The sequence below is a fragment of the Choristoneura fumiferana genome, chromosome 24, assembly GCF_025370935.1.
Source record: "Choristoneura fumiferana chromosome 24, NRCan_CFum_1, whole genome shotgun sequence".
NCBI classification, from domain to species: Eukaryota; Metazoa; Arthropoda; class Insecta; order Lepidoptera; family Tortricidae; genus Choristoneura; species Choristoneura fumiferana.
The window spans coordinates 9,517,534-9,545,152 of NC_133495.1; the positions used below are offsets into that span (position 1 = coordinate 9,517,534).

At 38.5% G+C, this 27,619-nt stretch overlaps 3 protein-coding genes across 3 annotated transcripts; 1 reads left to right on the forward strand and 2 right to left on the reverse strand.

Annotated features, from left to right (window-relative positions):
* LOC141441511 (uncharacterized) lies at positions 1–18,756 on the forward strand. Its single transcript, XM_074106271.1, has 14 exons — positions 1–279; positions 856–987; positions 2,263–2,742; positions 3,625–3,752; positions 5,392–5,466; positions 6,294–6,429; positions 8,516–8,637; positions 10,088–10,151; positions 10,606–10,628; positions 11,407–11,497; positions 13,136–13,258; positions 14,412–14,522; positions 16,618–16,733; positions 17,952–18,756. The coding sequence occupies exons 1-14, from the start codon at positions 172–174 to the stop codon at positions 18,151–18,153; spliced, it is 1,911 nt and encodes a 636-aa protein (XP_073962372.1). The 5' UTR covers positions 1–171; the 3' UTR covers positions 18,154–18,756.
* Positions 18,757–20,714: 1,958 nt separating this feature from the next.
* On the reverse strand, positions 20,715–22,481 carry LOC141441953 (uncharacterized). Its single transcript, XM_074106840.1, has 2 exons — positions 22,331–22,481; positions 20,715–20,881 (listed from the first exon to the last, which is right to left on the reverse strand). The coding sequence occupies exons 1-2, from the start codon at positions 22,464–22,466 to the stop codon at positions 20,715–20,717; spliced, it is 303 nt and encodes a 100-aa protein (XP_073962941.1). The 5' UTR covers positions 22,467–22,481.
* A 2,038-nt stretch (positions 22,482–24,519) lies between these two features.
* Positions 24,520–25,314, reverse strand: LOC141441954 (uncharacterized). The gene has a single exon (XM_074106842.1). The coding sequence runs from the start codon at positions 25,312–25,314 to the stop codon at positions 24,520–24,522; it is 795 nt and encodes a 264-aa protein (XP_073962943.1).
* Between the last annotated feature and the right edge of the window lie 2,305 nt (positions 25,315–27,619).

A 27,619-nucleotide genomic window follows, 5' to 3' on the forward strand; every position in this document is an offset into this window, starting at 1 on the left:
TCCCCCCCCCGTGTCTGTCTGTATTGTAATGTAAAGGCGAGCGTAGCGATCGCTAATTTTATATTATTTAGTTATTTAACTTCTACAAAATAATTAAGAATACAACAAAATGTTTAAATTACTCATTCTCTAGGTGTTAAATTATTTGCTCCATTCATTGCATTGTAGGAAATGGCTGATTTCAAAATATGTCGCATTTGTTTGCGAACCGAATGCAAAGTGTACAAGCTCGATCGATTTCAACTTAAATCATATTATGAAGAAGTTATGGCCCTAAAAGTAAGTATATTTGCCAAGAACTACGTCAATCTAGTGTACATAATTACAGGCAAAGTAAAATAGGTAGACTTATTCGTTTAAGCATTTATGTAGTACAGAAACAACAATAGCAATCTGTTTACAGATTATGCCATTGACAGGAAAGCTCTTGAAACCATTTGGTAAACGAATGGTTTCTGTCTGGTTGATAAATCTTAATACTATCATAGATAAGAAAGATCCCAGAATTGCTTAAATAAGTTGATTTAAGGATGGCTCCTGATGTGAATAAAACAAGCTGCAACACCAGTGAAGAGCTACAGTCATGTCTCATGTAATCATAGAGACAATTGTACACGCCTGAACGAGTTGAATGTTGCATTGAAAAAATAATGGTCCTAATTTCAAACTACTAAATTAAATTATAGGATATGAAATACAATGCATTTTATTCATTTTAGATATCATGTATCATAGCAACATTTACTGCTTATGGCCTATACAATATATTTTAACCACCCCACCGTTAGTTTGCCACTGATGCCGTGCCAAAGTAAATAATAAATATTTTTGTATCTACCCTTTTTATTTTTACAGGTTAGTGATAATGATGTGCTACCTCATTATTTCTGCTACGAATGCGCAACAATGCTACACAAGTTTCACAAGTTTAAAGAGAAGTGCTATTGCGGCCAGAAAGCTTTACGGGAGATGCTTTGGAGAGGACCTGTAAGTAACATTTATACTTAACTAGCAACCCGCCCCAGCTTCACGCGGGTGCAATTATCAAACAAAAGGTCTTTTCACATTTTCCAGCTTTATTTCTCAAAAACTATACCCAAGCAATGTCAGGGTGCGTTGCTAGTGTGTAGTATATACCTATCATAATATATATATTTTTTTTTTATTCGACTGGATGGCAAACGAGCAAGTGGGTCTCCTGATGGTAAGAGATCACCACCACTCATAGACAACTGCAACACCAGGGTATTGCAGATGCGTTGCCATCCTAGAGGCCTAAGATGGAATACCTCAAGTGCCAGTTATTTCACCGGCTGTCTTACTCTCTCTGTATATATATAAGCCTTCCATGAAAAATTATGTAACTGATGGTGATCACCAGAGGTCAGAATTCTCATAGCACTTTTAAGCTGTCATCATACCATCAGCCAAATAAATGGTCTATAAATCTTTAAACAAGTTCCTATGAAATGAATATGTTGCTAAAGTCAAACTTTCAAGTTGACACACACGTCTATTGACATTATTGTTTTGTGATATGCAAACGATTATCAACTTCCTTTGATCCGATCTGTAATGTCAAAATGTTTTGTACTGTCTTCTATGTTTTGTGCTGTCCCTATGTTTTGTGTATGTCTATTCCAGGTATGCAACAAACTCGCTCCGACAACCTCCGTTTAGAAACCTTATTCAACCGGTCTGACACAACATACACTTTGCTGCTGTCAGGTGTCATTGGCAGTAATGGACTGTTATGTACATTATAATTAAGTGGGTAGAACTCTCTTGCTTTTTATAATAAAAGGTGATTGATGTAGGGTAGACACACACATTCCCATGTATGCATGCAAGCACAGCTCCCTAGCTGAATAAAGTGTATTTCGAGGACTATAAGTGTTTTACTGGACATATTATGGACGCTAACCAAAAGCGACCGATGGCCACTAAGCAAAAAAGTTGAAGTTGAGTTGATTATCAACTTTAGGGTGGTAGACCACACATTTGGCTGATGATACCATTCATAGAAAAGGGATTCCAGGATTTCGTCACATTCTAAGTAATGGAAAATATTGTGCTCGTTTTAATCAGTCTGAATCATAGGTGCGACAAATATGTGAAATAATTAATTATCAATATTTTATTCAATATTTTATTATGGAATTTTGCCGCCCCCTAAAAGTACCAGCTGGGGCGGGCCGCCCCCCTCGCCCCCATTACCTTTCGCCACTGTTTCATTCACAAAAGTGTTCCATTTGTTTTCAGATAACTTACGAATCAGTTTACAAAATAGACAGGAATGCCAAAAACCTTTTATCTCCATTACAAATAATGACAGTAACCAATCAGGTGCAGTCATATACGGTCACAGAGCCCGATACCATCAAGCCAGAAGACCAAAGAGAAACAGAAAGTATTAACAATAGTATAAGTAACCCTGATCCAGAGACAGTATTTGTCGATATTAAGAAGGAAATAGTGAAATTGGAGACTAAAAACATTACGGCAAGAAGAAAAAGTAAGAATTGTGAGTTGAATACATGGAAAGTTAACAGACGCACAAGGTTTCTAGATGCTAGTAACTGGAAGAAGTACAGATTGACTGAAGAAGAAGCTGTGAAGGAGTTCAGATATAGATCAGATGATCCAAAGTATTTGAAAGCTAACCATAAGTGTAAGGATTGTTTTAAGGGGTTCTCTAAGAAGGATATGCTTCAGAGACATCTGCAGTTGAGGCATGGTGAGGTAAGATGCATGAAGAACATTTTTTTTCCGTTTAGGGTTTTTGTGCTGTATAGGTATGTTAGGTATTAGTTATAATATTTTTGTGTCTTGTGTTGTTGTGAATAAATGTACAGTCACCATCAGAATCTGACGCACCTTCAGAACAGTAGTGACTCAAATCGAAATATTGTCATTTCAATAATAAACTTTGTTCCAAAACAAACAGGTATAAAGTGAAAATGACATTACAGTCCTGAAGGTGCGAGATATTTCGGAGCGGTGGTCTCTATTATTCAAGCATTAGAATTCATATTTCATATTAAATATAATTGTGACCACCTGAATGCTCCTCTCATCATAGGTTGACTGGTATTGATCCCTTCAAGGGATAAGTTCGCCTTTGTACATATATCTCAATGTCTGTCAATTGTGTTTGTTACTTATTTTGTAAAATAAAGAGTTTACATGCATACATTACATACACCGCTCCGAAATATATAATGGCGATCCTATTTTTCTACTTCCTTTTCAATCTTTTGAAACTATATTTTCACACAAGAACCATTACTGTCTAAACACCCCACAAGGTGCTACATTTTGACTTAGAGCTTTGAAATTTTGTTAAATAGGGTCTCACAACGCAAGTACCTAAATGTTAAAGTCTGTTGGAGTTTCGTAGCATCACCGATTCTTATAAAAATACTTAGTTTTTGAATTTTCAAAGAAATAATTCAGAATTGCGGGCGGCGTGCTTTCAATCCGTCACTGAGCTCAGAGCTCACGATTCTACATTAGAATCCCTCGCTTCGCTCTGTATTCGAAATAGCACCCTCGCCAAAATAACAATTTACTCCTTTATGATACCTTTATTGTTAGTGGACAGCCTATTATTGTACTGTGCAGTCACTGGGCGCGTTCGAGTGCCGCCTGTGCCGTATGCGCTTCAAATGGGACAGCCACCTGCGCGTGCACATGCGGCAACACTTCACCAAGTACCAGTGCCTGCGGTGCCCGTTCGTCTGCAACCTGGAGTGAGTGACACAACTTATGTTAAGGAGTGTACAATGAACTATAAGGGCGTACGCTAGTTGCACGGTGCGGGTGGACGCCTATTTGAAAAATACTATGGGCAGCGCTAACTGGAACTGTATGTGTATGGCGTGTGTGTTGATAGGTTATCCATTGTTTGCCCGAAAGTTATATGCCATAATTTCATTTGCCCGAAACTTCATTTGCCCGAATGTTTCGTTTACTAGAAAATTTATTTGATATATTCTTATTTTCCCGAAAATTAGATCCCATATTGATACGAATGCAATACGTATTGTTTTCCATATTATTAAGTGCAATAATATTATTTAATAGAATATTCAAACGCCATACTAAATAGCGTTTATTTTGATTATGATTGATTAAAAATGCTTTTTTCTATTACTAATCTATCTATTATCTTTATTATCCGGGCTGCTATAAAAAAATACCTAACAAACTACCTAACTTTGGAACCTAACCTATCCGAGTCGCTTCTGCTCCGAACCGTCTTGCTCGCTCGCTTCGCTCGCTCGCACATATCAAATGTCGCAATTCTAACCTAACCTAATCTATGTGATTAAAATTTACCTAATTCAAAGGCTTGTTTGACGTATGAGATTTATCAGTATAAAGTGTCGATACTCACCATTTACATGCATGGCAAATGATATTATGGCATGTGATACTTATGGCTTACAATGATTATGAAAAATAAAATTATTGAAATTAATATTACGGGAAACAAAGATTCTGTCATTTGATTAATATGGTAAACAATGAGTAGTGAAAATGAATTTATAAGAAACAATATTATGGCGGGCGAATATTTATAGCACATGAAATTCGGGCAAGTAAAGGTATACCGTGTTGATATGGACCTCCGGAAAGTAAGGCCTGATTCGATAAATTAAAACAGCAGGGCTACTCTGAAACTCGAAGTTCGTGTCGTGCGGTCCCTCTGACACTTATACTATTTAATACGAGAGCGAGAGGGACCGCACGACACGAACTTCGAGTTTCGAGTTTCGTAGTAGCCTTGCAGCGTACAATCTCGTTACGCTACGCGATCGTGTCCGGAACGAGCTTATTAGAAAACGCACGAGAGTGATCGATGTGGGACATAGAGTCGCGAAGCTGAAATGGGCTTGGGCCGGCCACGTGTGCCGACGACACGACGAACGGTGGAGCAAGCGCGTTTTGGAGTAGAGACCCCGGCTAGGCAAAAGAAATGTGGGCAGACCGCCTGCTCGATGGTCCGATGACATTGTGGAGACAGCAGGACCGGTCTGGAAGAGAGAGACAGATAGTCTGTGTGGATGGAGAAAGGTTGGAGAGGCTTATGCCCAACGGTGGGCGAAAACGCGCTGAAGAAGAAGAGAGACAGTCTCGTTTATCCATAGTACTTACTACTTGTGTAGTGTGGGACTAGGTTAATAAAATACATACAAGCATTTCTTTTGCCGACTGCCCGATAAAGGGTTCTGTTTTTCGACCGTTCCTTTGGTCCCCTTTGTAGCATAAACGGCTGGACTGTTTTCAATATATCGCTGCTTTAGTTGATTAGTGACATACAAAAAAAAACTTTCCTTTCATACAAATGTAACTTACAAGTTATATAAAATTTGCATTTTTTTTCAGAAATTCGGCTTTACTCCACGAAGAATATCACAGCGGCATGACTAGGAAATGTATCCATTGCAACGAGGAATTCAGGTTAGTGCGGCTGTGTTTCCACCAAAAATGTGTGATGTGTTCCGAGGAATGTGTTTTTCATGAACATACCCCGAGACTTTCGGGCACGGATGATTGACATTAGCCAAAGAGTAGGTATCGAGTTAAAAAACAGAGTGCACTCTAGCTGGTTTCTACCTAATGAATGATTAATCAATTAGAAAAAAAAAACGATGATATTTAAAACACAAAAAATATTAAATTTTCGTAAGATGATTGGATCCGGAACATCGCCCCGCGCTCCATAACCCAAATCACTGATGTAGGTCGATCGGCGTCTAAGCTGAAGTTGGACTGGGCTGGCCATGTTTGCCGCATGCCAGACGAGTTTTAGGCCAACATAACCACCGAGTGGATGCCCACCAACTCGAAAAGGCGACCTGGCAGACCTAGACGGCGATGGCGGGATAAACTGAACTTCTTCTTGAAGGACTGGCCTCTGTATGCAGGGGACAGAGAGCAGGGGAAGTATTGGGGGGAGGGAGTTCTTTGCTCAGCAGTGGGACAGAATAGGCTAACAATAATAATAATAAGATGATATCGTTTTAATCAAATTAAGTTTGAAAAGATTTTTAATAAATTGAAGTACTCGCCAAGCGAGGCGATCCAGTGACGCTACGGAGTTGATGTAATGAGCGCATGCCCATACAAATCCATAAAAGAATATTAACCGCTCGCGGCGAGGCGGTGCGGGTCGGGTGCCGGGTGGATCTAATGAGCTGTGACCTTAAGAATAATGGTACCGTTTGTGCCCAAATAAACATTAAAACAACAAAACACAGTTTTTTCAACTGTACCTTACTCCGCAGGCACGCGTCGACATACTACACACACTTACGCACGGCGCACAGAAGTGAGCATGTGTGCACCGCCTGCGGTGTTTCGTTCGTTAGCGAGACAGGGCTGCACCAGCACAAGCGAGTCAAACATGTGGACCACGAATTTGTAAGTAACTATAATACTCTGTTTATTAAACCAAGATACTAAAATGAAGTTTCATGTGTTGCCTGTTTTTAACATCTCATAAATAGTGATGTACCACAACCGGTAATTACCGAAGAGTTTCAGTAAGTACCTATGTTTATACGTTTAAAATGTTAAGATATGAACGGATCTGTGACGTACTAACACACGTATTTAAAGTCATTCTAAAAAAGGTAAAATGGGTCTAATGAAAATGCCACTGTTTAGGAGATATTTCGACTTTTTGTAGATGTTGATGTTTAAATTTCATTTGACTCTGGAAAGTAGAATATATGATTTATCGATTATTTGCAATAATGTCGAAAACCGAAATCAGAGAGCAGCACTATTCGTATTATGCTGGTCACATTATTTTTACATTTGACATTTCATACTGTCACTTTAGTATCTTGGTTTTATAGAGTATAGGTAGTGCCACGAGAGTTGAAGTGAATGATTACACACACAGCTACAAAAAAAACTGATTGCACAAAAGGAGAAGGAATGAAATTAATGAGTAAAAGACAAAATCCTGCTGTCATAACACGACATGTTCTTATGTGCGTGACCTCAACTCTGGTGGCACTACCTATACCTGTTGCGTGTGACTCCGCCTGCTTCCGGTGAAAGTTTGCATGTCGTCATCGTCATAACAGCCGTAGGACGTCCACTTTTGGACATAGCGCCCCCCCCCATAGACCTCCAGTTGCTTCGGTTGGAACCGGCTTGCTTCCACCGTGAACTGGCGGAGGGAGTGGGACCAGATCTGCAGTACAGATGAACTGTTTTTAGAGCTAACGGCGAACCTCCAGTAATGTTGTCACTTTAAAAATAACAAGAACATTATGCATGTGAAAGTATGTCTGTCTATGACCTCTTCACGCTTGAACCGATTTAAAAGGAGTATTAGATTAGATAGAAGATTTAATATGAAGATAGTTTGAGACCCTGGGAAGGACATAGGATTGTTTTTATTCCGGAAAATTGCATAGTTCCCGCGATAGCGATAAGTGATTTTTTCGAAGACGCAGTCGCGGGCAATAGCTTGTCGAATTTGAATACAAAACCCTACACTAAGTGTGGCCGATTTTTCGACGACCAGGGAGTTCCCAGTGGTCAGAGAACCTGACTATGAAGCTTGAGGTCTCAGGTTCGATCTCTGGTCGGGGCAGATGGTTTGTATGCAAAAACCGAGTCTTAGGTGTTAAATATGTAAATAAGTATATGTATCTGTATATCTATTTAAGTGCGTCTTTCCGTTGCCTAGTACCCATAACGCAAACTTTGCTTACTTTGCGAATAGGTTTATTGGTGTCAAGTGTCCCGTGTTATTTGTTTCTTATTATTTTGTAATTTTTTCTTTAATTGTATATAATTGTAATTATTTTATTTTAAAAAAATGACTTTCTGCCAAGTTTCTTGCGGCGCATTCTTCTTGGCAATGATGGTCTTTCCGAAAGCGCTGGTAGTTTAAAAAATGATGTGTAAAAGTGCCCATTGCGGCCTATTTAATGAATAAATGATTTGAATTTGATTTGAATTTATTTACTAGCTTCCCCGTGTGGTGTCCGACTAGAATTACACCTCTCCATTTCTTCCGTGGATGTCGCAAGAGGTGGCAAAGGATTAGGCGACAGGCTAGCAACCTGTCACTAACTAGTGTACCTTTTTTTTTGTCAAACTTTAAACCTAAAACTGCTAAAAGTGTCTCCGAAGCGGTAACGTTTCGTGTGCTCTGGCTACCCCATGGGAATACAGGCGTGATGTTTGTGTGTGTGTACTAGCTTTTGCCCGCGGCTTGGCCCGCGTGGAATTCGATTATCGCGCGCTGTTCCCTCGGGAACTGTGCATTCTCTCGGGATAAAAAGTAGCCTGTAACACTCTCTGGCCCATAAACTATCTCTGTTCCAAAAATCACGTCGATCCGTCGCTCCGTTTCGACCTGAAAGACGTGTCCGTACACCGACATACAAACACAAGAAGATTCGCAAGAGATTTTAGTTACTTATTTTAGGTGAACTAATAAATAACATATACATCTTTTTGACTTATATATCCTTACTTTCAGGACAGTCCCGATGACGACGAAGAAGTGGAGACATACTGTGAGAAATGTGACATCAGATTTGACACTAGGAAGGCGTTTGAAGAACATAAATTTCATTCTGTGTTACACACAGAGGGTGTTGAGTGAGTCATTGCGTTTTTAAAAGCTTTTATTTAGTTTCACCTGTCCCGTTGTCTGTCTGTCCGTCTGTCTGTAGTCAAATATTGTAAGTAAAATTTGACCAACTTCCAGTAGTCAGATTGACTTGAAATTTGGAATACTTATGTAAATCGCGTGACAATACAATAATCTAGTAGTGACATCCTGGTAGTTCCAGCCAGGATCGTCTCCGCAGGACGGAACTCTTCAACGGTTAATAGCATCGACTTGAAATTTGGTATGCAAATGTAGTTTGGGTGAGAATGCAAGTACAGTCAACAAAAAGTACAGTCAGCAAAAAAAGCTTGTATTAAAAATGATTTTTTTATGGTTAGGTTAGTTTAAACTATGTTGAATTAACCTCGGGGAATATGTTACGAGGAATAAAGCTGCGTTTCCACCAATAATGTGCAGGATGTGTTGCAAGGAATGTGTTTTGTGGAAACAGCTGAGCGGAGCTGACGACCGGATGGCCAAGTGGTTAGAGAACCGACTACGAAGCTTGAGGTCCCGGGTTCGATTCCCGGCCGGGGCAGATATTTGTATGAATAATACGAATGTTTGTTCACGGGTCTTGGATGTTTAATATGTGTTTAAGTAAGTATTTATCTATATAAGTATGTTTATCCGTTGCCTAGTATCCATAGTACGAGCTTTGCTTAGTTTCGGACTACGTCAATTGGTGTTAAGTGTCCCATTATATTTATAATATTTATTTATTTGTAAATGAACCGTTTCTATTGGTTCATGAAAAACATTCCTCGCACATCTCTGGTGGAAATAGAGCCTTAACCTCGAGGAATGAGTTGCGTTGCGACTTGCGAGGATGTTGCGAGTACTCAGTCATTAATAGTTGCCTTTGGTGCGTAAAATTCAAACAACACATATTGTTCGCAACGCATACCTATCACAGATCCTCCCCTTGTTTTGTATCTACAAAAACCTGTCTCCACTGAACTGTTTCCACCAGAGCTGTGGTAAATAAATAAATATCACGGGACAATTCACACCAATTGACCTAGTCCCAAAGTAAGCTTAGCAAAGCTTGTGTTATGGGTACTAAGCAACGGATAAATATAATTATATAGATAGATACATACTTAAATACATAGTAAACACCCAAGACCCGAGAACAAACATTCGTATTTTTCATACAAATATCTGCCCCGACACGGGAATCGAACCCGGGACCTCAAGCTTCGTAGTCATGTTCTCTAACCACTAGGCCATCTGGTCGTCAAAGCGAGTGCGATTTTATGACAAACATTTCTGGCGGAAACAGTCACAACGTTCCACATCCTCGCTCCGCTCAGCTACCTCGCACTGGTGGGATCGCAGCTTTAGTCGGTGAGCCGCCGAAGTCCATAGTTTTGACTTTCATACTTATCTTCATTTTTAACCTTTATAGTGATAATCTCTAAACCTTTGTTTTAGGCACGAATTACAAGATGAGATTACGATTCCAAGAAAAGTTCTCGGCAAACGTCTACGAGCCAAAGTAGGTGAATTAGTCTAAGAATAAAAAACCCGACTCCATTAAAAACCTAAAAAAAACAAGTCTAGTGGTCTATAACTCAGAGTAACTTAAAGTTCAACAATCGGGACTCGATCAAAATCGCGACCAGCTCTAAAATTACATATAAATCCATACCAATAATATAAATGCGAAAGTGTGTGTGTTTGTATGTTTGTCCGTCTTTCACGTCGAAACGGAGCGACGGATCGACGTGATTTTTGGCATAGAGATAGTTTATGGTTCAGAGAATGACATAGGCTACTTTTTAACCCGGAAAAATGCAGTTCCCGAAGAAACAGCGTGCGATAACCGAATTCCACGCGGGCAAAGCCGCGGGCAAAAGCTAGTTGTTTTATATGGTGCTTAAAAAAATAAACATTTGTATACCAGAGACAATAATTTATCAAATGTCAACTAATAACATTTTTTATTTCAGATAACAAAAGAATTGAGGAAAAGGTACGTTTTCAATTAGAAAAAAAATCTTAAATTCAATTGAGAAAAAATCCATATAAGTAATTAGATATCGAAACTGCTCACAAAATTGAATCTGTTGGCAAATGCGACCAGTACAGTACAATAGTTTCATAATCATAATCTACAAATTATGCTTCGCTAGCTCATAACGTTACCGGTTCGCTACAACCGAATATCATTATACCATGTTCTTAGTACGTCGCAATGTCAAAACAGATTAGTTCCAAAATGTCAAAAATCTCAAATAGATTTTTTTCCGTATATTAAAATGTTATATAACCTTTACACATTACATCCGATTTCCAAAATATACATATAATTGGTAAAAAGAACAACTCCCCTTCAAATATCGAATTATTTAAATGTATTTTTAATAAAAATAGTAACAAGATAAATTGGATGAATTCAAAGTTGATAATTAATTTAGTTATTCAACGCTATATAAATGAAAAACAATGATTACGAAATTCAGACATTTTTCCATTGCAGCTCAGAACGAGTTTTAGGTATTTTGAGAATTGTTCGTTTTAACCTTGAGACATTTTTGTATCAAGTTAATTTGAATTGCAGTCATGTCAAGAATTTGGTGTTTTAAGAATTAGATGTAAGTCATTTCATTTTTTTTTTTGACATTTTGAAACTAATCTGTTTTGACATTGCGGCGTACTAGGAACTTGGTATATGACATTTGGTTGTATGTAGTGAGCCGGTAACCTCAACAATGAGACATTTTGAGATCATTCTCGATTGTTGTTTGTAGGAAACCTGACGATGAGCAGATCACTGCCTCGGATACGAAACGACGGAAAAAGCCGAAGAGGAAACGGAGAAAACCGACCTCCTGCTATCAGGTAAAGTTTTAATCTTGGTAATTTATAGGTCTGTTCATCGTCGAGACCCGCATCTACTAAGGGTGGTTTTACAGTGACGCTTACGCCAGCGCGGTTGGTAAGCGCGGCCCGTAAAACTATGTAAACGATCAAACGAAACGAACGTTAAGCTTTTGTTTCCTAGGATCAGCGGTGCCGTCATATAGCGGCCGTAATTGATACCGCTCTTCCTCCTCCTCCTAGAGTGCGGTAATACGGTATTTGACTATTTTGTATATGTTTTATAAATTAAAACTACACAATGCCTGTTATCGAATAGAAAAACAATTTTTAAGCTATTTTTACAAATAACAAAGTTATAAAGGTTTGTAATTCCAAGATTAGACAGAGAAAGACATACTGGCATGTCACGTCACACGCCAGTACCGCCATACTTGCTGCATAGAGAAAAGCGTTTGAGTAAAAGACAGGTATATAGATTTTTCAAAAAATGACTATAAATCCAATTTTGAACCGATTTAAATTTTCTCTTCGCTAAACATTATCTGTATATCTATATTTTCATAATAATATTAAGATATGGCAAAATGAGGAGTTATAACGTTTTAAACTTTCGTGATTCTCACTCATAGTCAAAATACCACAAACGGGACTTATCACCACCACACGCGAGCGGTGTCACTTGACATCGCTCTCTAGGAAACAGGCGCCATTTTGTTAATCGTTTATTACGGTCGCTACAATGATGGCACCGCTTGTCCTAGGAAACCAAAGCTTTAAACTATGTAACGATCCAAGATACGTAAAGCTCGTGACCCGCGACGCTTACCAACCGCGCTTGCGTAAGCGTCACTGTAAAACCACCCTTAATTGGGTGGTAAAGTATATAGTTTACAATTTCGTTAATTAACTTTAGTAGTAGTATTTTACAGTAGTAATAAAATTATGCATTTCGCAATCTTTTACATTTCGCCATTAAATTCATCTTTTTTTTACTGTTGATGGAAATGTTAAGTATGCACAAAATATAAAAAAAAAACATAGGTATATAGACAGCCTAAAGCGGCGATTACAGGGAGTCGTTCACCTATCGCGGTCGCCGAACTTGTTTCAATCAAACTAGTTAGGCTAATGGGCTACCGTTTTCGCGCTCACCAGTTGGCGCCACTGTAGACAAAGGTCATGCCTGAAGTATAGTGGTTAGCTTGTTATTAATATTAAAAAAAAAAAAAAAATCGAGTATGCCACAGTGTTGCGTAGTCCCGATTTGTTCGAAAAAAAAAAGGAGGACAAAGGTTTCCGAAAGACTAAACTGTCTCAAAACACAGACATTCGTTGCCCCGTAACGCATATTTGCCATAATTAATTTCAGGTATTGCAAAATATTCACAAAATTATTCTAATTATAAATAAACCCGCGTAGCTCACCCAAAAACAATGAGATTTGACTTTTCGGAAACCTCACGCTACACTAGCGCCTCTAGCGGCGAATTCATACGCGATAGCCCTCATTATACTACCGTCTTCTTTACACTTTTGCGATCGCCGCATCCAGCATGCGGCGAACGACTTAGTGTAATTGCCGCTTTATTATATATGTATTAGCGATCTATTATATATATAGCGTATATTAATACAGTACCTACTGACTCCTTTCAGTGCGGCAAACACTTTGACACCCAGACGGCCTGTATGAAGCACCATCTAGCGGAGCACCCGCGAACTTCCTTCTATCCCTCCACAGAGAGACACATCTGCGAGATCTGTGGTGCTTCGCTTGCAGTAAAGACTTTTTTTACCCGCTTTTATTAGTTTTAATATAGCTCCATTATATCGCTGCTCTATGGCAGGGGTGGCCAACCGGTCGATCGCGGCTATTAGTCCAGTCGATCGTGGCAAGGCAAAAAATATAAATACTGAACTATGCTGTTTCATTTAAGATTTCAAGAAGTATTTAATTGGTAGATCGCAGAGTATTTCGTCAGTAAACAGTAGATTTTGGGTGTAATCAAGTTGGCCACCCCTGCTCTATGGAATCGGGGACGTGCAGATGGGTTTTTTAGCCGGTGAGAATCCGGCACTGTCTCTAATTAGTCTAAAGTAGGGTCCGAGAATGCTGTTTAAAATTTTATCAAGGTCCAGATTTTTTTTGTGATAAAGTATTATCTTACTAATGTTATAAACTAGCTTAACTATTGCCCGCGGCTTCACCCCCGTTTCAATCTTTTTTTTATTTTGTTTAGCACAAACCTTGTCCAAACAATAAGGAATACAACAAAAAAAGAATTATCCAATTCGGTGCCGTCGTTCGGAAGTTATGCGCGTACATACATTTCTGCGATTCATTTTTATTAATTTATATAGATAGATAGATGCGAAAGTTTGTGAAGATGTTTGGATGTTTGTTACTCAATCACGTCTAAATACGTACTGTAGTAATGCTGTAATTTTTATTGATAAGTAAATAAATAATGAATAAACCACTTTTAACCGGTTTAGATGAAATTCGGTATACAGATAGTATGAGCCCCGGAGAAGAACAGAATAGTTTTTATTCCGGAAAATTGCGTAATTCCCGCGGGATAGCGATAAACATATTTTGCGCGGACGGAGTCGCCGGTAACGGCTAGTTTATTTATATGCAAATAAGTAACGTATGTATACATTGTACAAAATAAGTAGCTGAAGTAAGTAAATTAGTGTGAAAAGTGATATACGTTGGCTGACTTGAAACCTCTTTAGTCTGAAATGACGTACCTACCTATTTACTAACTTGTTTGCAAATTTTAATACTAAACTTTTCCTCCCTGGGGACGAAAAACTGTACGTAAATTCGTTACCTCCCTGCGGGAATAATTTAGGCCATTGTCCTTTAGTATACAGGCATATAATATATAAATGACGAGCAAGTGTGATGAAAATGTTATTTTTTTAGCCTGGCAGCGTAGCCGTGCATCAGAACATGCACAGTCGTAGCACCATGTTCCCGTGCGAGGCGTGCGGACGACAGTTTCACTCCAGCGTGGGGCTGAAGCGACATCTAGTGGTGACTATAACAATTAATATTGTTCAGCAGCGACATCTAGTGGTGACTATAACAATTAATATTGTTCAGCAGCGACATCTAGTGGTGACTATAACAATTAATATTGTTCAGCAGCGACATCTAGTGGTAACTATAACAATTAATATTGTTCAGCAGCGACACCTAGTGGTGACTACAACAATTAATATTGTTCAGCAACGACACCTAGTGGTGACTAAAACAATTAATATTGTTCAGCAGCGACACCTAGTGGTGACTATAACAATTAATATTGTTCAGCAGCGACACCTAGTGGTAACTATAACAATTAATATTGTTCAGCAGCGACACCTAGTGGTAACTATAACAATTATTATTGTTCAGCAGCGACACCTAGTGGTGACTATAACAATTCATATTGTTCAGCAGCGACACCTAGTGGTGACTATAACAATTAATATTGTTCAGCAGCGACACCTAGTGGTAACTATAACAATTAATATTGTTCAGCAGCGACATCTAGTGGTGACTATAACAATTAATATTGTTCAGCAGCGACACCTAGTGGTAACTATAACAATTAATATTGTTCAGCAGTGACATCTAGTGGTGACTATAACAATTAATATTGTTCAGCAGCGACATCTTGTGGTGACTATAACAATTAATATTGTTCAGCAGCGACACCTAGTGGTAACTATAACAATTAATATTGTTCAGCAGCGACATCTAGTGGTGACTATAACAATTAATATTGTTCAGCAGCGACATCTAGTGGTGACTATAACAATTAATATTGTTCAGCAGCGACATCTAGTGGTGACTATAACAATTAATATTGTTCAGCAGCGACACCTAGTGGTGACTATAACAATTAATATTGTTCAGCAGCGACATCTAGTGGTGACTATAACAATTAATATTGTTCAGCAGCGACATCTAGTGGTGACTATAACAATTAATATTGTTCAGCAGCGACACCTAGTGGTGACTATAACAATTAATATTGTTCAGCAGCGACACCTAGTGGTGACTATAACAATTCATATTGTTCAGCAGCGACACCTCACTAGGTGGTGGTGGTGGTGTTAATTGTTACAGTCACCACTGTGACTGTAACAATTAATATTGTTCAGCAGCGACATCTAGTGGTAACTATAACAATTAATATTGTTCATGGTGTCTGTAAAGCCGGGTCCAGACGAGTGTAACGTGTAATGTAACATTACGTGTAATTTAGCGTCAACAGTGTGGACGGCACACGAGCCAAACGAGCACGAGCACTGCGAGCGCCTTTGTGTTCGCGCGAAAAACCGACAGCCGATGGATCAACACCGAGCGCCGCGCGAGCGTTACATGTAATGCTCGTAGTGACGTCCACACGTAGAATTCGTGTTACATTACACGATAGATTTCATTACACGTTACACTCGTCTGGACCCGGCTTAACGATTAATATGGTTCAGCAGTGACATCTACCAGTGATATTAAATATATTGACCCGGATAACTCACGTCTTAAATCGAGTTTAGCTCGACATGTTTCGGGCTAATCCGTAGCCCTTCATCTTCGGAGCAACGCGACTCAGCGGCTGCTGCAACACGCGCACTGCGCCGAAACATGTCGAGCTAAACTCTTCTTTTTTTTTTATTCGACTGGATGGCAAACGAGCAAGTGGGTCTCCTGATGGTAAGAGATCACCACTGCCCATAGACACTCGCAACACCAGGGGGATTGCAGATGCGTTGCCAACCTAAAGGCCTAAGATGGGATACCTCAAGTGCCAGTAATTTCACCAGCTGTCTTACTCTCCACGCCGAAACACAACAGTGCAAGCACTGCTGCTTCACGGCAGGATTAGCGAGCAAGATGGTGGATGGTGGATGGTGGATGGAACTCGATTTAAGACATGAGTTATCCGGGTCAATATATTTAATATGAGTGAGTCTCACGGTAGTTTCATGTTCAAAGTCTACCAGTGACTATATCTATCATAAGGTCGCGGGTGAGCTAAGTAACTGTCTTAGTTCATTGACATGGACCTCCGCAAAGGAACGCCTGATTCAATAAATTATTTATAGTTAGTATTATTTAACTAACAGTGCCTACTTTTCAGACTCATACAGGGGAGAAACCCTTCCAGTGTACCCTGTGTGACAAACGGTTCACTCAGAGCAACAGTATGAAACTGCACCACCGCACCTTTCACCTTAAACAACCGTACCCTAAAAGGTCAGTCAGTACCAGACAAATCTAAACTCGAGTCCAGAATTAGGCGAACCAACTTGACAGTTAATAACACACAAATGTTGCCACAGTTACACCAGTGCTGTAATATCGATATTTAAAAAAAAACTTAATATCGATGTTAGAATAAAACTCAATACGAAATAAAAATATTTTATTTGAGAGATTTCGAAAATAATGTTGAAAATCAACCCAATGCACATACACAACAACACAATCACACATATACAATGACATACCTTTGTGTTGTTTATTTGTACCTAATTAATATAGTTGTCTTGTGTTGTGAATAAATGTATTTTCTTTCTTTCTTTAACATCAGGAAGGACGCGTCCGCCATTTTTTTTATTGACATTTCATATAGGTATGTCATTCGACTTAACTGCCATCGGATTGCTTGGAACTTTTTCCGTTATTGTAAAATTTTCGTTACGTTATTATTTGTTGTTATCCTTTTTGTCGTTTTCAGGCCTAAAGCTATGAAAATAAAGTCCAAAAGTGACAAACATTTTCATTCCGCGTCTACACAAGGTTATGTCGACAAATTTGTCTATCGACAATTTTGTCCTGTCTATTTTTTTTTGCTATGTCTGGTAAAATTTTCAGTTGTCAATCTAGTTAGCCTAATTTTGTACTCGAGTATAATACATTTTGTTAGTTATGCACTAAACTATGCTCGGGGTTTCTCTACGGGATCAAATCAAAAATGAGGAGATACCTACGTAGAAGACACGAGGGCCGCCGACAGCCAAGCGAATTAGCGAGTGACAGTCTTTACCGGCCCGGACAATACCGACATGGAAATACCAACCCTGATTTTCGTGTACATGCACATTGAAACCCATGTCACTATATATCAGACCGGTATGCATCGTACCGCGATGATCAATCCTGATAAATACCGACCAGATAATTACCGGCATGTCAATACCGACCCTGTTTTTCGTGTACACCGAAGATTAATAAATTTAGTGGAAAATAACTTAATAAGCAGTTTTTTTTTAGGGTGCTGTACCCAAAGGGTGCCAACGGAACCCTATTACTGAGACTCCGCTGTATTTCTGTCTGTCCGTCTGTCACAGGGCTCTTATCTCTTGAGCCGTAATTGTTAGACACTTGAATTTTTCACAGATTATGTAGCCACTATAAAAAAAAAAAAAAATTTATAGATAGATTGATGAAATTATATATTTATCATTCTAGGAACAGACGAAAGAAAACTCAAGGTAACGAGGCGCAAGAAACAGTAGAACTGGACTCGAACACCGAGGAACAGTCCTCGGACGGCAGTCTGCCGGAACCGGAAATGGACCTGCCCCTACTAGAACCGGAACTCAAAGCTATCAATGTGATGCCGGATGACCATGTGACTGAAGAAACTGTGCATTATTTGACTTTAACTTAGTTTTACTGTGATGATGATAATAATGATGTCCTTCCTTTCCTTACATGTCGTGTCTGACAAAGGCGAACTTGGCTTGTTTTACTGTAGGGCGTTAATGTTGTTATCAAGATCTTAACTGTAATTTGTCAACAAGGGCGCCGCCAGGGGGAGCAGGGAGGGGCAGCTGCCCCCTCCCTAGAGATCCTAAAAAAGAATGTAAAGCAACCAAACCAGTCCTAAGCCTTTGACTTGACTTGCTTGATCGATCATTCCTGTACGTCGAAACTGAAACTCGGATGAATTCACCAATTCCAATAAATACCTACAATTCATACTTTTCTCTTTCTCCATATCAACTTGCCCCCTCATGGGCCACCGGCTGGCGATGCCCTTGCTTGTCAATCTTGTCATCGTCAAATAAGTTACTTCAAAGGCAGGTGATCGCTAGATGGCGTTGGTGTTCAATAAAGAGTTATTGTATTGTATTGTAGTCAAACGGACCTCACAACACATCGCCAACTAGCATGTCAAACAAACTCTTATGGAGTACTTAATTTATTTTCCAATCTGAAGCTAACTAAGGAAGCATCGATAAGGCGATAAATATACACATTTTGAAAACTAGCTGTTTGTTTATATCAATAATCTCCTTGTTATTGCTAAACTTAAGATGAACTAACTAATAGTCATCTCGTTTAATCTATTTTTTACCTACGATTTGTCCGACTGTACTTCTCGACGCAAAGCGTGTCACGCACTACGCAGATGCGATAATATTTTATCTTCGCTTATAAAAATGTACGAGCGTACATAAGAGTTTAATTAAAACGATGAGTTTTTGGAAGCTTATAATGAAGTAAAAAAATATACAATATTATTAAAACACGCGTGTGGTCGGTCTGGCTGTTAGCGGCAAATGTACGGTGCTCGATGCCGGCGTCGCGGGGCAGCCTTCACCCCCGCTGTCGCCTGATGACGTAGCTCGCGCGGGCGCAATCAAAAACTTAATTGAAATGAAATGAATTTATTAATCAATCAGAAGAACATGCGAGAAGGTTAGGGACCTTCTAGTAGGTATGCAGGATACCTGTATCAGAAGACCCCGCTTCTTCAGATAACAATGCAGCAAGATAAAGCAATAGACAATATTATTATTGTTTAAGCCTTTAGCTAACAATAATAATAATAATAATAATAAATTAAGCCTTGATATTTAGAAAATCTGTTAACATGTATGAGTATGTGTGTGTGCGTGCGCATATGTGTACGTGCTAATATAAACGTGTGAGTGTGCGCGAGGTATTGGAAGGGAGTATGCGTGTGAGCCTGCCCTACGGACGCAGATATCTACTAGGTGGTATAATCGTGCTTCTGTGTCATCGTAACTCAGATCCTTTAACCAAGTGGTTAATACTTTTTTGCAATCATACCATGTAAGCGGATAAATATTGATAATTGCGTTTATCCTGTTATATATAGGTACGCTGATTGCGTAGGTCAGGGTTTTTCAAAGTGGGGTACGCGAACCCCTAGGGGTTCGCTATTCGACGGTAGGGGGTTCGCGACAAGGTTTACGTGATGGTGGCTGCAAAACTGGCAAGATGATTAAGATTGGCTTTTGGAGTCTTTTTGTATTTTTTATTTCAACTCCAAATTTGTTACTTATTTGTTGTTGTTTGTTTCAGTTTGTATTTTCGTTGGCAAGACGATTCTAACCTATATTTGTTACCTTTTATTGAAATAATTAATAAATAATATAGGTACATTATATTATGATGATGAAAAATAACCTTAGTTTCTCCAACAGTCAATTTTATTACCTTCTTTGGGGGGGAAGGTAGGGGTTCGCTGTCGTCTAGAAACTTTAACAGGGGTACGTGGAGCCATAAGTTTGAGAAACCCTGGGTAGGTAATTGTCTCCTAGCAAAAGCAGATTTGCATTTTGTAGTAGGAGCAGCAGCTTTATTTCGTCTACCAGCTGATTGGGATGGGATGAATATTAAAGTTTTATGAAGTTTTGTATTGTATTGTAAAACTCTTTATTGTACATAAAAACACATGAAAATAACAGAACACGGGATAATAAGATGTACAAAGGCGAACTTATCCCTTAAAGGGATCTCTTCCAGTCAACCTTTGAACGATTGACAGGATATCAGACACAAGAGTAGACACTACGAGTACAATGAAAAGATAAAAAGAAACGAAATTTTAAATTAACTCAAGCAATTCATTATAAATACACATTACATGCATAATTATTAATATAGGTACACACTAATACATAATAATAAAGTCAATAAACTAATACATATCAAGACAAATAAACTACATGTAAAATACATAATATATACATATACACGAAACAGAACACACAACACTGCCACTGTGCGTGCGTGCGTGCGTGTGTGTTTTTTTGCTAAATAAAATTATTCTTATTCAGTGTATGCATGCCGCTTGCACCCGAAGCAAGTGACGGTTTGTGGTAAGTAGTAGGGTACAGCTGATATAATGATGATGATGGTGATGGTAATGTGATGATGATGATGTGATGATGATATACAGGCATGTTAGGTATACATCTAGCCAGACAGGAATGCGAACTGCAGCAGCACGACTGTGTAAGCGAGCACGGCAGCGAGCACACGCGTCGGCAGCCCCGCGTCCACCGCGAACACGCCGAAAGCGGACAACTTGCGGAACGCTGCGCGGTTGAACCGCAACACGTTTTTACATGTCTTGCGTAAATCTGTAATTTCATAACTGGATAAGTTCAGAATGACTATCGTTTCTTGTCTCACTAGATGGCGCACTGTTGCGTGAGGTTTTTAAGTATGTCTTTCAAAGTCTGTTATTACGGGCGTGAAAACAAAGTTTAGATTAAAATCATATTTAATACACCTTAAAACCGTACCATAAATATATCGAGCATGCCACAGTGTTGCATAGTCCCCGCCGCGTTTTGTTTGGAAAAAAGGGAGGACAAAGGTTTCTGAAAGACAAAACTGTCTCAAAACGCAGACATTCCAATGAATCCCTGGAACGCATATTTGCCATAATTAATTCCAGATATTTCAAAATTTTCACAAAATTATTCTAATTATAAATAATCCCGGGAAGCTCACCCAAAAACTATGAGATTTGACATTTCGGAGACCTCACGCTACACTAGCGCCTCTAGTGGCGAATTCATACGCGATAGCCCTCATTAGGGTGTCTGTGACAGGTAAGTCAGCGCTAATACAGTCAACGTCATAAATAAGTGATCACTTTTGTATTGTCACTTTAACGTCATGTTTGAAAAGCCATACGAATTGTGTAACGACTGAAAGCGAGAAGGTACAGAAATTATCACTTATTTATGACGTTGACTGTACTATGGCGCTAGCCTTGTGTGGTCTGTTCGACAACTTTGACATTTGCGTGACATTTGTGATTTGGTAAATAACTAAATAAGCCAATCACAAGCAAGACTGTGACGTTAAACGGACTAACGCTTTTAGCGATATATCAGTATCCGGGTCTGTTTCACCATCCATTGATTAGTGTTAACTGACGGTCAAAGGTGATGCCGTCTCTATTTGTTTTGTTCGAATAGACGGAGACGGCATCACGTTTTACCGTCCGTTAACACTATAATGGATGGTGAAACAGCCCCTTAGTGTAAGTTTTCGGTTACAAAATACGTCTCGATCGCGTTCGCGTTAAAATCTCATTGATGTAGTCAGCGCATACCCATACAAATCCATAAGAAGAATACTAACCGCTCGAAGCGAGGCGGTGCGATGCATAGCATACCACTACCATGAGTTTACAGTGACCGTACTCGATAGCGACGGCGTAAATTATTTGTAGAGGCGCTGTACAATTCTCCATACAAATAATTTACGCCGTCGCTATCGAGTACGGTCGCTGTAAACTCATGGTAGTGGTACTGTACCCTTAGTTTAAGTTTTCGGTTACAAAATACGTCTCGATCGCGTTCGCGTTAAAATCTCAATTTATATGGAAACACGAACAGCGCCTCTAGCGGAACGTTTGCGATGTTCGTTCCATACAAATTGAGATTTTAACGCGAACGCGATAGAGACGTATTTTGTAACCGAAAACTTACACTAAGGGCACTGGTTGGGTGCCGGGTGGCTGTAAATTTCATCGGACTTCGGCCCGAAATGAAGTGTTGTTTAAGCATAGGTACCTTCGTTATGGGAAGAAGTCACCAAATGCGTGCAAGCAGCTTCGCTAGTCTCTACAATTTCATAAAACTTCTTGCATGCCATGCTCATGTTTATCAGTAATACGATGTTTTTGAGATTCCATGCTACCGATGACATCTGTGATAAAATAGTGGTAACCTAGAATTTGAATGGAACTTTTAGGGGCTGTTTCACCATCCATTGATTAGTGTTAAGTAACGGTTAAATGTGATGCTGTCTCTATTTGTTTTGTTGGAATAGACGGAGACGGCGGCACATTTAACCGTCACTTAACACTAATCAATGGATGGTGAAACAGCCCCTTAAAATTGAAAACTATAATTAAAGTAAAACAAAAACAAGAAATTAATAAATCTTGTTAAGTTAAGCTAAAACCCCCTACTTTGTTACCTTCAAAGTTCAATATCTCAAAAAGGCTAAAATGATTTTATTAAAACATGTCTAATGTTGAATAAAAATCGCTAGAAAACCTGCTGTCAAATAAAAAACCGCATTCAAATCGGTCCATCCGTTTAAGAGCTACGGTGCCACAGACAGACACACACATAGACACACAATAGCGGTCAAACTTATAACACCCCTCTTTTTGCGTCGGAAGTTAAAAATAGCAGCTCTAAGCTACGACACAATAAACTAACATGTTGGTCGCAAAGATAAGAGCTCAATGAATTAAATTTAGGCGGATAGAGCAATCGCCTTTTGAGATACCTAGATACCTACTTTGTATTATATTGTATTGTAAAACTCTTTATTGTACATAAAAACACATGAAAATAACAGAACACAGGGTAATAAGATGTATAAAGGCGAACTTATCCCTTAAAGGGATTATAATAAAGAAGAGACGGAGACAAAAGTATAGGTAAGGATGACAGAACGAAACTATAAGGGTTCCGTTTTGTCGTTTCGACTACGGAACCGTTAAACTAGGTTGTTTATTGGTTCAAGTTTATATCCAGCATACAAATAATTTGCCGCTATCGAGTAGTGGTCACTGTAAACTCATGGTATAGTGGTACTGTTGAAAAATAGTATAAGCAGCGCTAACTGCGTGTGCGACGGATTTAGCTGCGCCCGCGCCCGCAGACGTGCGCCTGCGCAGTGCACCCGCGCCAGCTAGCGTGGGCCTGAGGTAGGGTATAGTTTTTCGTTGATTTAACACTTACATTGTTTACGTTGACTTCAAAAGATCCCAATTCAATTATTATTTGCAGTGTGGTCAAAGCAAACGCAAAGGTTGGAATACGTGGAAAAATATCTGAAAAAGAAAACAAGTGAAATAACTAGGTATAAATAATTTATTGAATCAGGCGTTACTTTGCGGAGGTCCATATCAATGAACTAAAATAATTTCCTTGCTCACCCGCGACCTTACGATAGCTAAGCTTATGTATGGGTCTATTATTAATGAGCAGGTAAATTTAGTTTCATCTCCCTTGCTACGGCTTGGATCTAATTTCAGCAATGGTAGTTAATAAAACATGCCTTGACAGTAAATAAATAAAAATCAAGGCAGTTTTGAAGGACGGTTAAAAAATTTAATAATAATTTGTGGTAGTTTTGTTTTGTTTCATAAAACGTATGTGGTACTTGGGGAGTTACAGTGACAAGTTAAAACGGTGGTTGTGGTTCGTTAGTCTAACAACTGGTAGATGGTGTACGGTTGTGTCACTCTGAGGATGAGCTCTGTTTGAGTTCGAAACGCGTCAGTGTAGTGTGGTGGTGGTGATAGATGGTTTTGTGATTTGTGTGTGTTCTTACAGTGTGGAGGTGGAGGACTGCATGAAACACGCATATTTTGCATAAGCTTAGCTATCGTAAGGTCGCGGGTGAGCAAGGAAATTATTTTAGTTCATAGGTTATAAATATTAGTTCCTCATGAATTAAATTAAATTAATTTCATCGTTTCTGAATTATAACTTTTCTGACTATTAAATTCAGGCCTTCTCTCAGAATAAGAGAGCTTGTGCTTCCTTCACCGTACAACTCGTGGTGAATTTCAAATGTAATTTCGAAAATGTCAAAGGTCCAGATTTTTACACACGATTCTACGTTTAAAAGGTCATAAGTCAAACCACTAGGCCACCACGGCTCAAAACATTATCAATTGTGAATAAATAATGTGCTGAGTTGTACATATTCCTGCAAGTAATAATTTTGAAGTAGGTACCTATTCGCTTACCGAAACTTGAAATATGTTCTTGCAAAGGCAAAAAGCCCCTATCAATTTGGTATAAACAGAATACAGAGACTTAATTGACTTTGAATCGTGTGTTACTTCATATTTATGCGCTATTTCCACGTCATTTGCCACCATTTTGTTTTTCCACGAAGCTAGCATTCCACTGATCAAATAAATTGTCCGAGTCATGTATATTATATTCATATCAAAAATCATCGGTGGTAGTATGAGCATCAAACTTATTATTATCAACATCATCCCATGTGCCATGTCCTCATAAATATGACGTATGAACGCCATATGTATACGTGCGTACGTATATATGAAATAAATTAAACACATAAAAAATACACTGATCATATTCCAATTTCGGTGATTGTTCAAAATTTTAGCTTTTTCCAAATCAACGAGTCTAAATATTTGCTGCAGTTTGATCATAAGCAGCACCGAGTTTTTGCTTTGTATGATAATATTTCCGTAATGAAATATTGTGATGGTAACAAACATAGCTTGGTTAATAAAAAGTGTTAAGGTGACAGCGAAGCCTTTGGAACGATTCTTGAATACGTTGTTCATGTAACAGAAGCGAAAAACGTGCATCGATATTTGTAGTATAGCTCCGAAAACGATGAGAATATTCGTGATTTTAGTCGTCGGTGTTATGAAACTGTTCGTAATATTAAATTTCGGACATAGAAACAGTTTGTCGATGAAGTTAAGAGATCTATATGCTACGCGAAATTCATTTTCCATGTAATTGTTTAATAGACACTCCACAGGCATATTTATGACCTTATTTGTTTTTTTATTTAAGGTAGATTTCATTATTATAATTTTTTTTTACTTAGTGAACACGTCGATCGTAAGTCATTTGATTAATAGAAGTAAGGCTTACAGGAAAAAATAATTATCAATTATTTCATAAAATCCATCAATGTAATGACCTTTTGACAAATTGTTTTTTACCTACTGGGCTCATTGGTATATGCCTATTTTACTGGTTCAAAAGTTGCTTCCGTCTTGTGCTAAGAATTAATGCATAAATTCACAGTTTTATAAAAACTTAAAAAAAAAAACACAAACATCCCGCCTGTATTCCCAAATCGGATAGGCAGAGCACACGAAACGTTAGGTTTTAAGTTTGACAAAAACGGTACAATAGTGAGAGGTTGCTAGCCTGTCGCCTACGGTATACCTTAACCTATATCCTTTGTCGAAAATACAAACTGAGACATGGATGCACAGAAAAACCAGAAAAAGAGACCAGCACCCCAGTTCGATTCCCAAATCGAACCCAGGTCCTCAGCATTCCGTGCTGCGTGCTTTAACCCCTACACCACTGCTGGACAGGAATCTAGACTTCTTTTTCCTATGCATATATATCTCAGGTTGCTTATTTCTACTTTGCTACTTATGCAGCAGCACTAGCGACATCTATGTGGCGTCGTCAGACGTCACACTCTTTCGGAACCAACCGCTCATCCAGACAAGAGATGTCGCTACTAAGCAATCAAATTATGATTGGTTTTTGGGGTCTTTTTGTATTTTTTATTTCAACTCCAAATTTGTTATGTACTTTTTGTTGACTGTAGCTGTATTTTCACCCAAACTACATTTGCATACCAAATTTCATGTCAATCTGACTACTGGAAGTTGGTCAAAAACTTGCAAGATTTGATTACAGACAGACAGACGGAGAGACAGACGGACAGACAACGGGACAGGTGAAACTAAATAAAAGCTTGTAAAATGTGTCTAAGAAGCACTTCAACAAATTATGTGGATTGTAGTTCAATTAAGAATACTTTATCTATCTATATCTTCTAAAATGTAAAATGTGTTGCTAAATGAGTTGTTCGTAAAATGTGTTGCTAAGCGCAAAACTCGAGAATGGCTGGACCGATTTCGCTAATTCTTTTTTTGTCTTGTTTGTTATTGTGAGGAGAAGGTTTTTATGAAAGAAAATTTGGTAAAATTACAACGGGGCGAAGCCGCGGGCAACAGCTAGTTGTCAATAATTATCTACCTATATAATTATTATTATTGTTATTAATTATCTCTACCTATATAATTTTTCGTTATTTAATATAGGTACCTAAATGCTTTGTATCTTGTTTTTTGAATGTGATTTAATATTTAAGTTTAATTTTGTACATCTTAACAGGAATTTCCTATAGTTCGTGTTTTTATTTTTAAAACATTTTTACTCTATAAGTTTAATTGAAATTATACTTAAATGCAAATTTCCTGTCGTAGTTCAGGCATTACATTTTTCATGTTGTGTTATTGTAGTGTTGAAGTTTAAATCCTTTGTTATTTATTACTGATATAAGTATAGTAAGTTTTTGCATAAATAATTCGTAAATAATGATTGGTTATTTGGAGTCTTTTTTTGTATTTTTTATTTCAACTCCAAATTTGTTACTTTTACGGGTATCCCGTGAAACCATATCGAAAATACAAACTGAGACATGGATGCACAGAAAAACCAGAAAAAGAGACCAGCGCTGGGAATCGAACCCAGGTCCTCAGCAATCCGTGCTGCGTGCTATAACCCCTACACCACCGCTGGACCTGGGTTCGATTCCCAGCGCTGGTCTCTTTTTCTGGTTTTTCTGTGCATCCATGTCTCAGTTTGTATTTTCGATATGGAATTCGTAAATAGTTTAAATACCTATTATTAATCTGACTCACATCCAGCCGGTTTTTATTTTACACAAATCATATTATCACTTGTGTTAAAAGTGGTTTGTTAAATTAATAAGTAGTTCACTCGTACAATTAAACATTTCATTACACAATGTACAAACAAACGACCTCAAGTTACACACTAAATACAATTTAAGTGATGGACACATAATAAGTAATGATAAAAATTATATATTCATCTTTCTTATATTTTTAACTACTTAAGTATAGGCTGTGGTATAGGTATCGAATGAAAACATGACTTGGCATGTTAGCGTTCATTAGTTATTTATGCAACTGTATCGTAATAGGGGTCCTTAAAACACGAGCATAGGCGTATATAAAGGGGGGCCGGGTGGGCCATTATGCCCACCCCAGTATGGTCTAGTGCCCACCCTGG

Bases quoted from the DNA above. Each gene is read 5' to 3' on its own strand.
- LOC141441511 (XM_074106271.1), top strand. From the start codon at position 172: ATGGCTGATTTCAAAATATGTCGCATTTGTTTGCGAACCGAATGCAAA. The intron at 988-2,262 runs GTAAGTAACATT...ATTTGTTTTCAG, and splicing joins AGATGCTTTGGAGAGGACCT to ATAACTTACGAATCAGTTTA. The intron at 10,629-11,406 runs GTACGTTTTCAA...TGTTGTTTGTAG, and splicing joins ACAAAAGAATTGAGGAAAAG to GAAACCTGACGATGAGCAGA.
- LOC141441953 (XM_074106840.1), bottom strand. From the start codon at position 22,466: ATGTCATCGGTAGCATGGAATCTCAAAAACATCGTATTACTGATAAAC. The intron at 20,882-22,330 runs GTACCTATGCTT...ATGAAATTACAG, and splicing joins GACTTCTTCCCATAACGAAG to ATTTACGCAAGACATGTAAA.
- LOC141441954 (XM_074106842.1), bottom strand. From the start codon at position 25,314: ATGCCTGTGGAGTGTCTATTAAACAATTACATGGAAAATGAATTTCGC.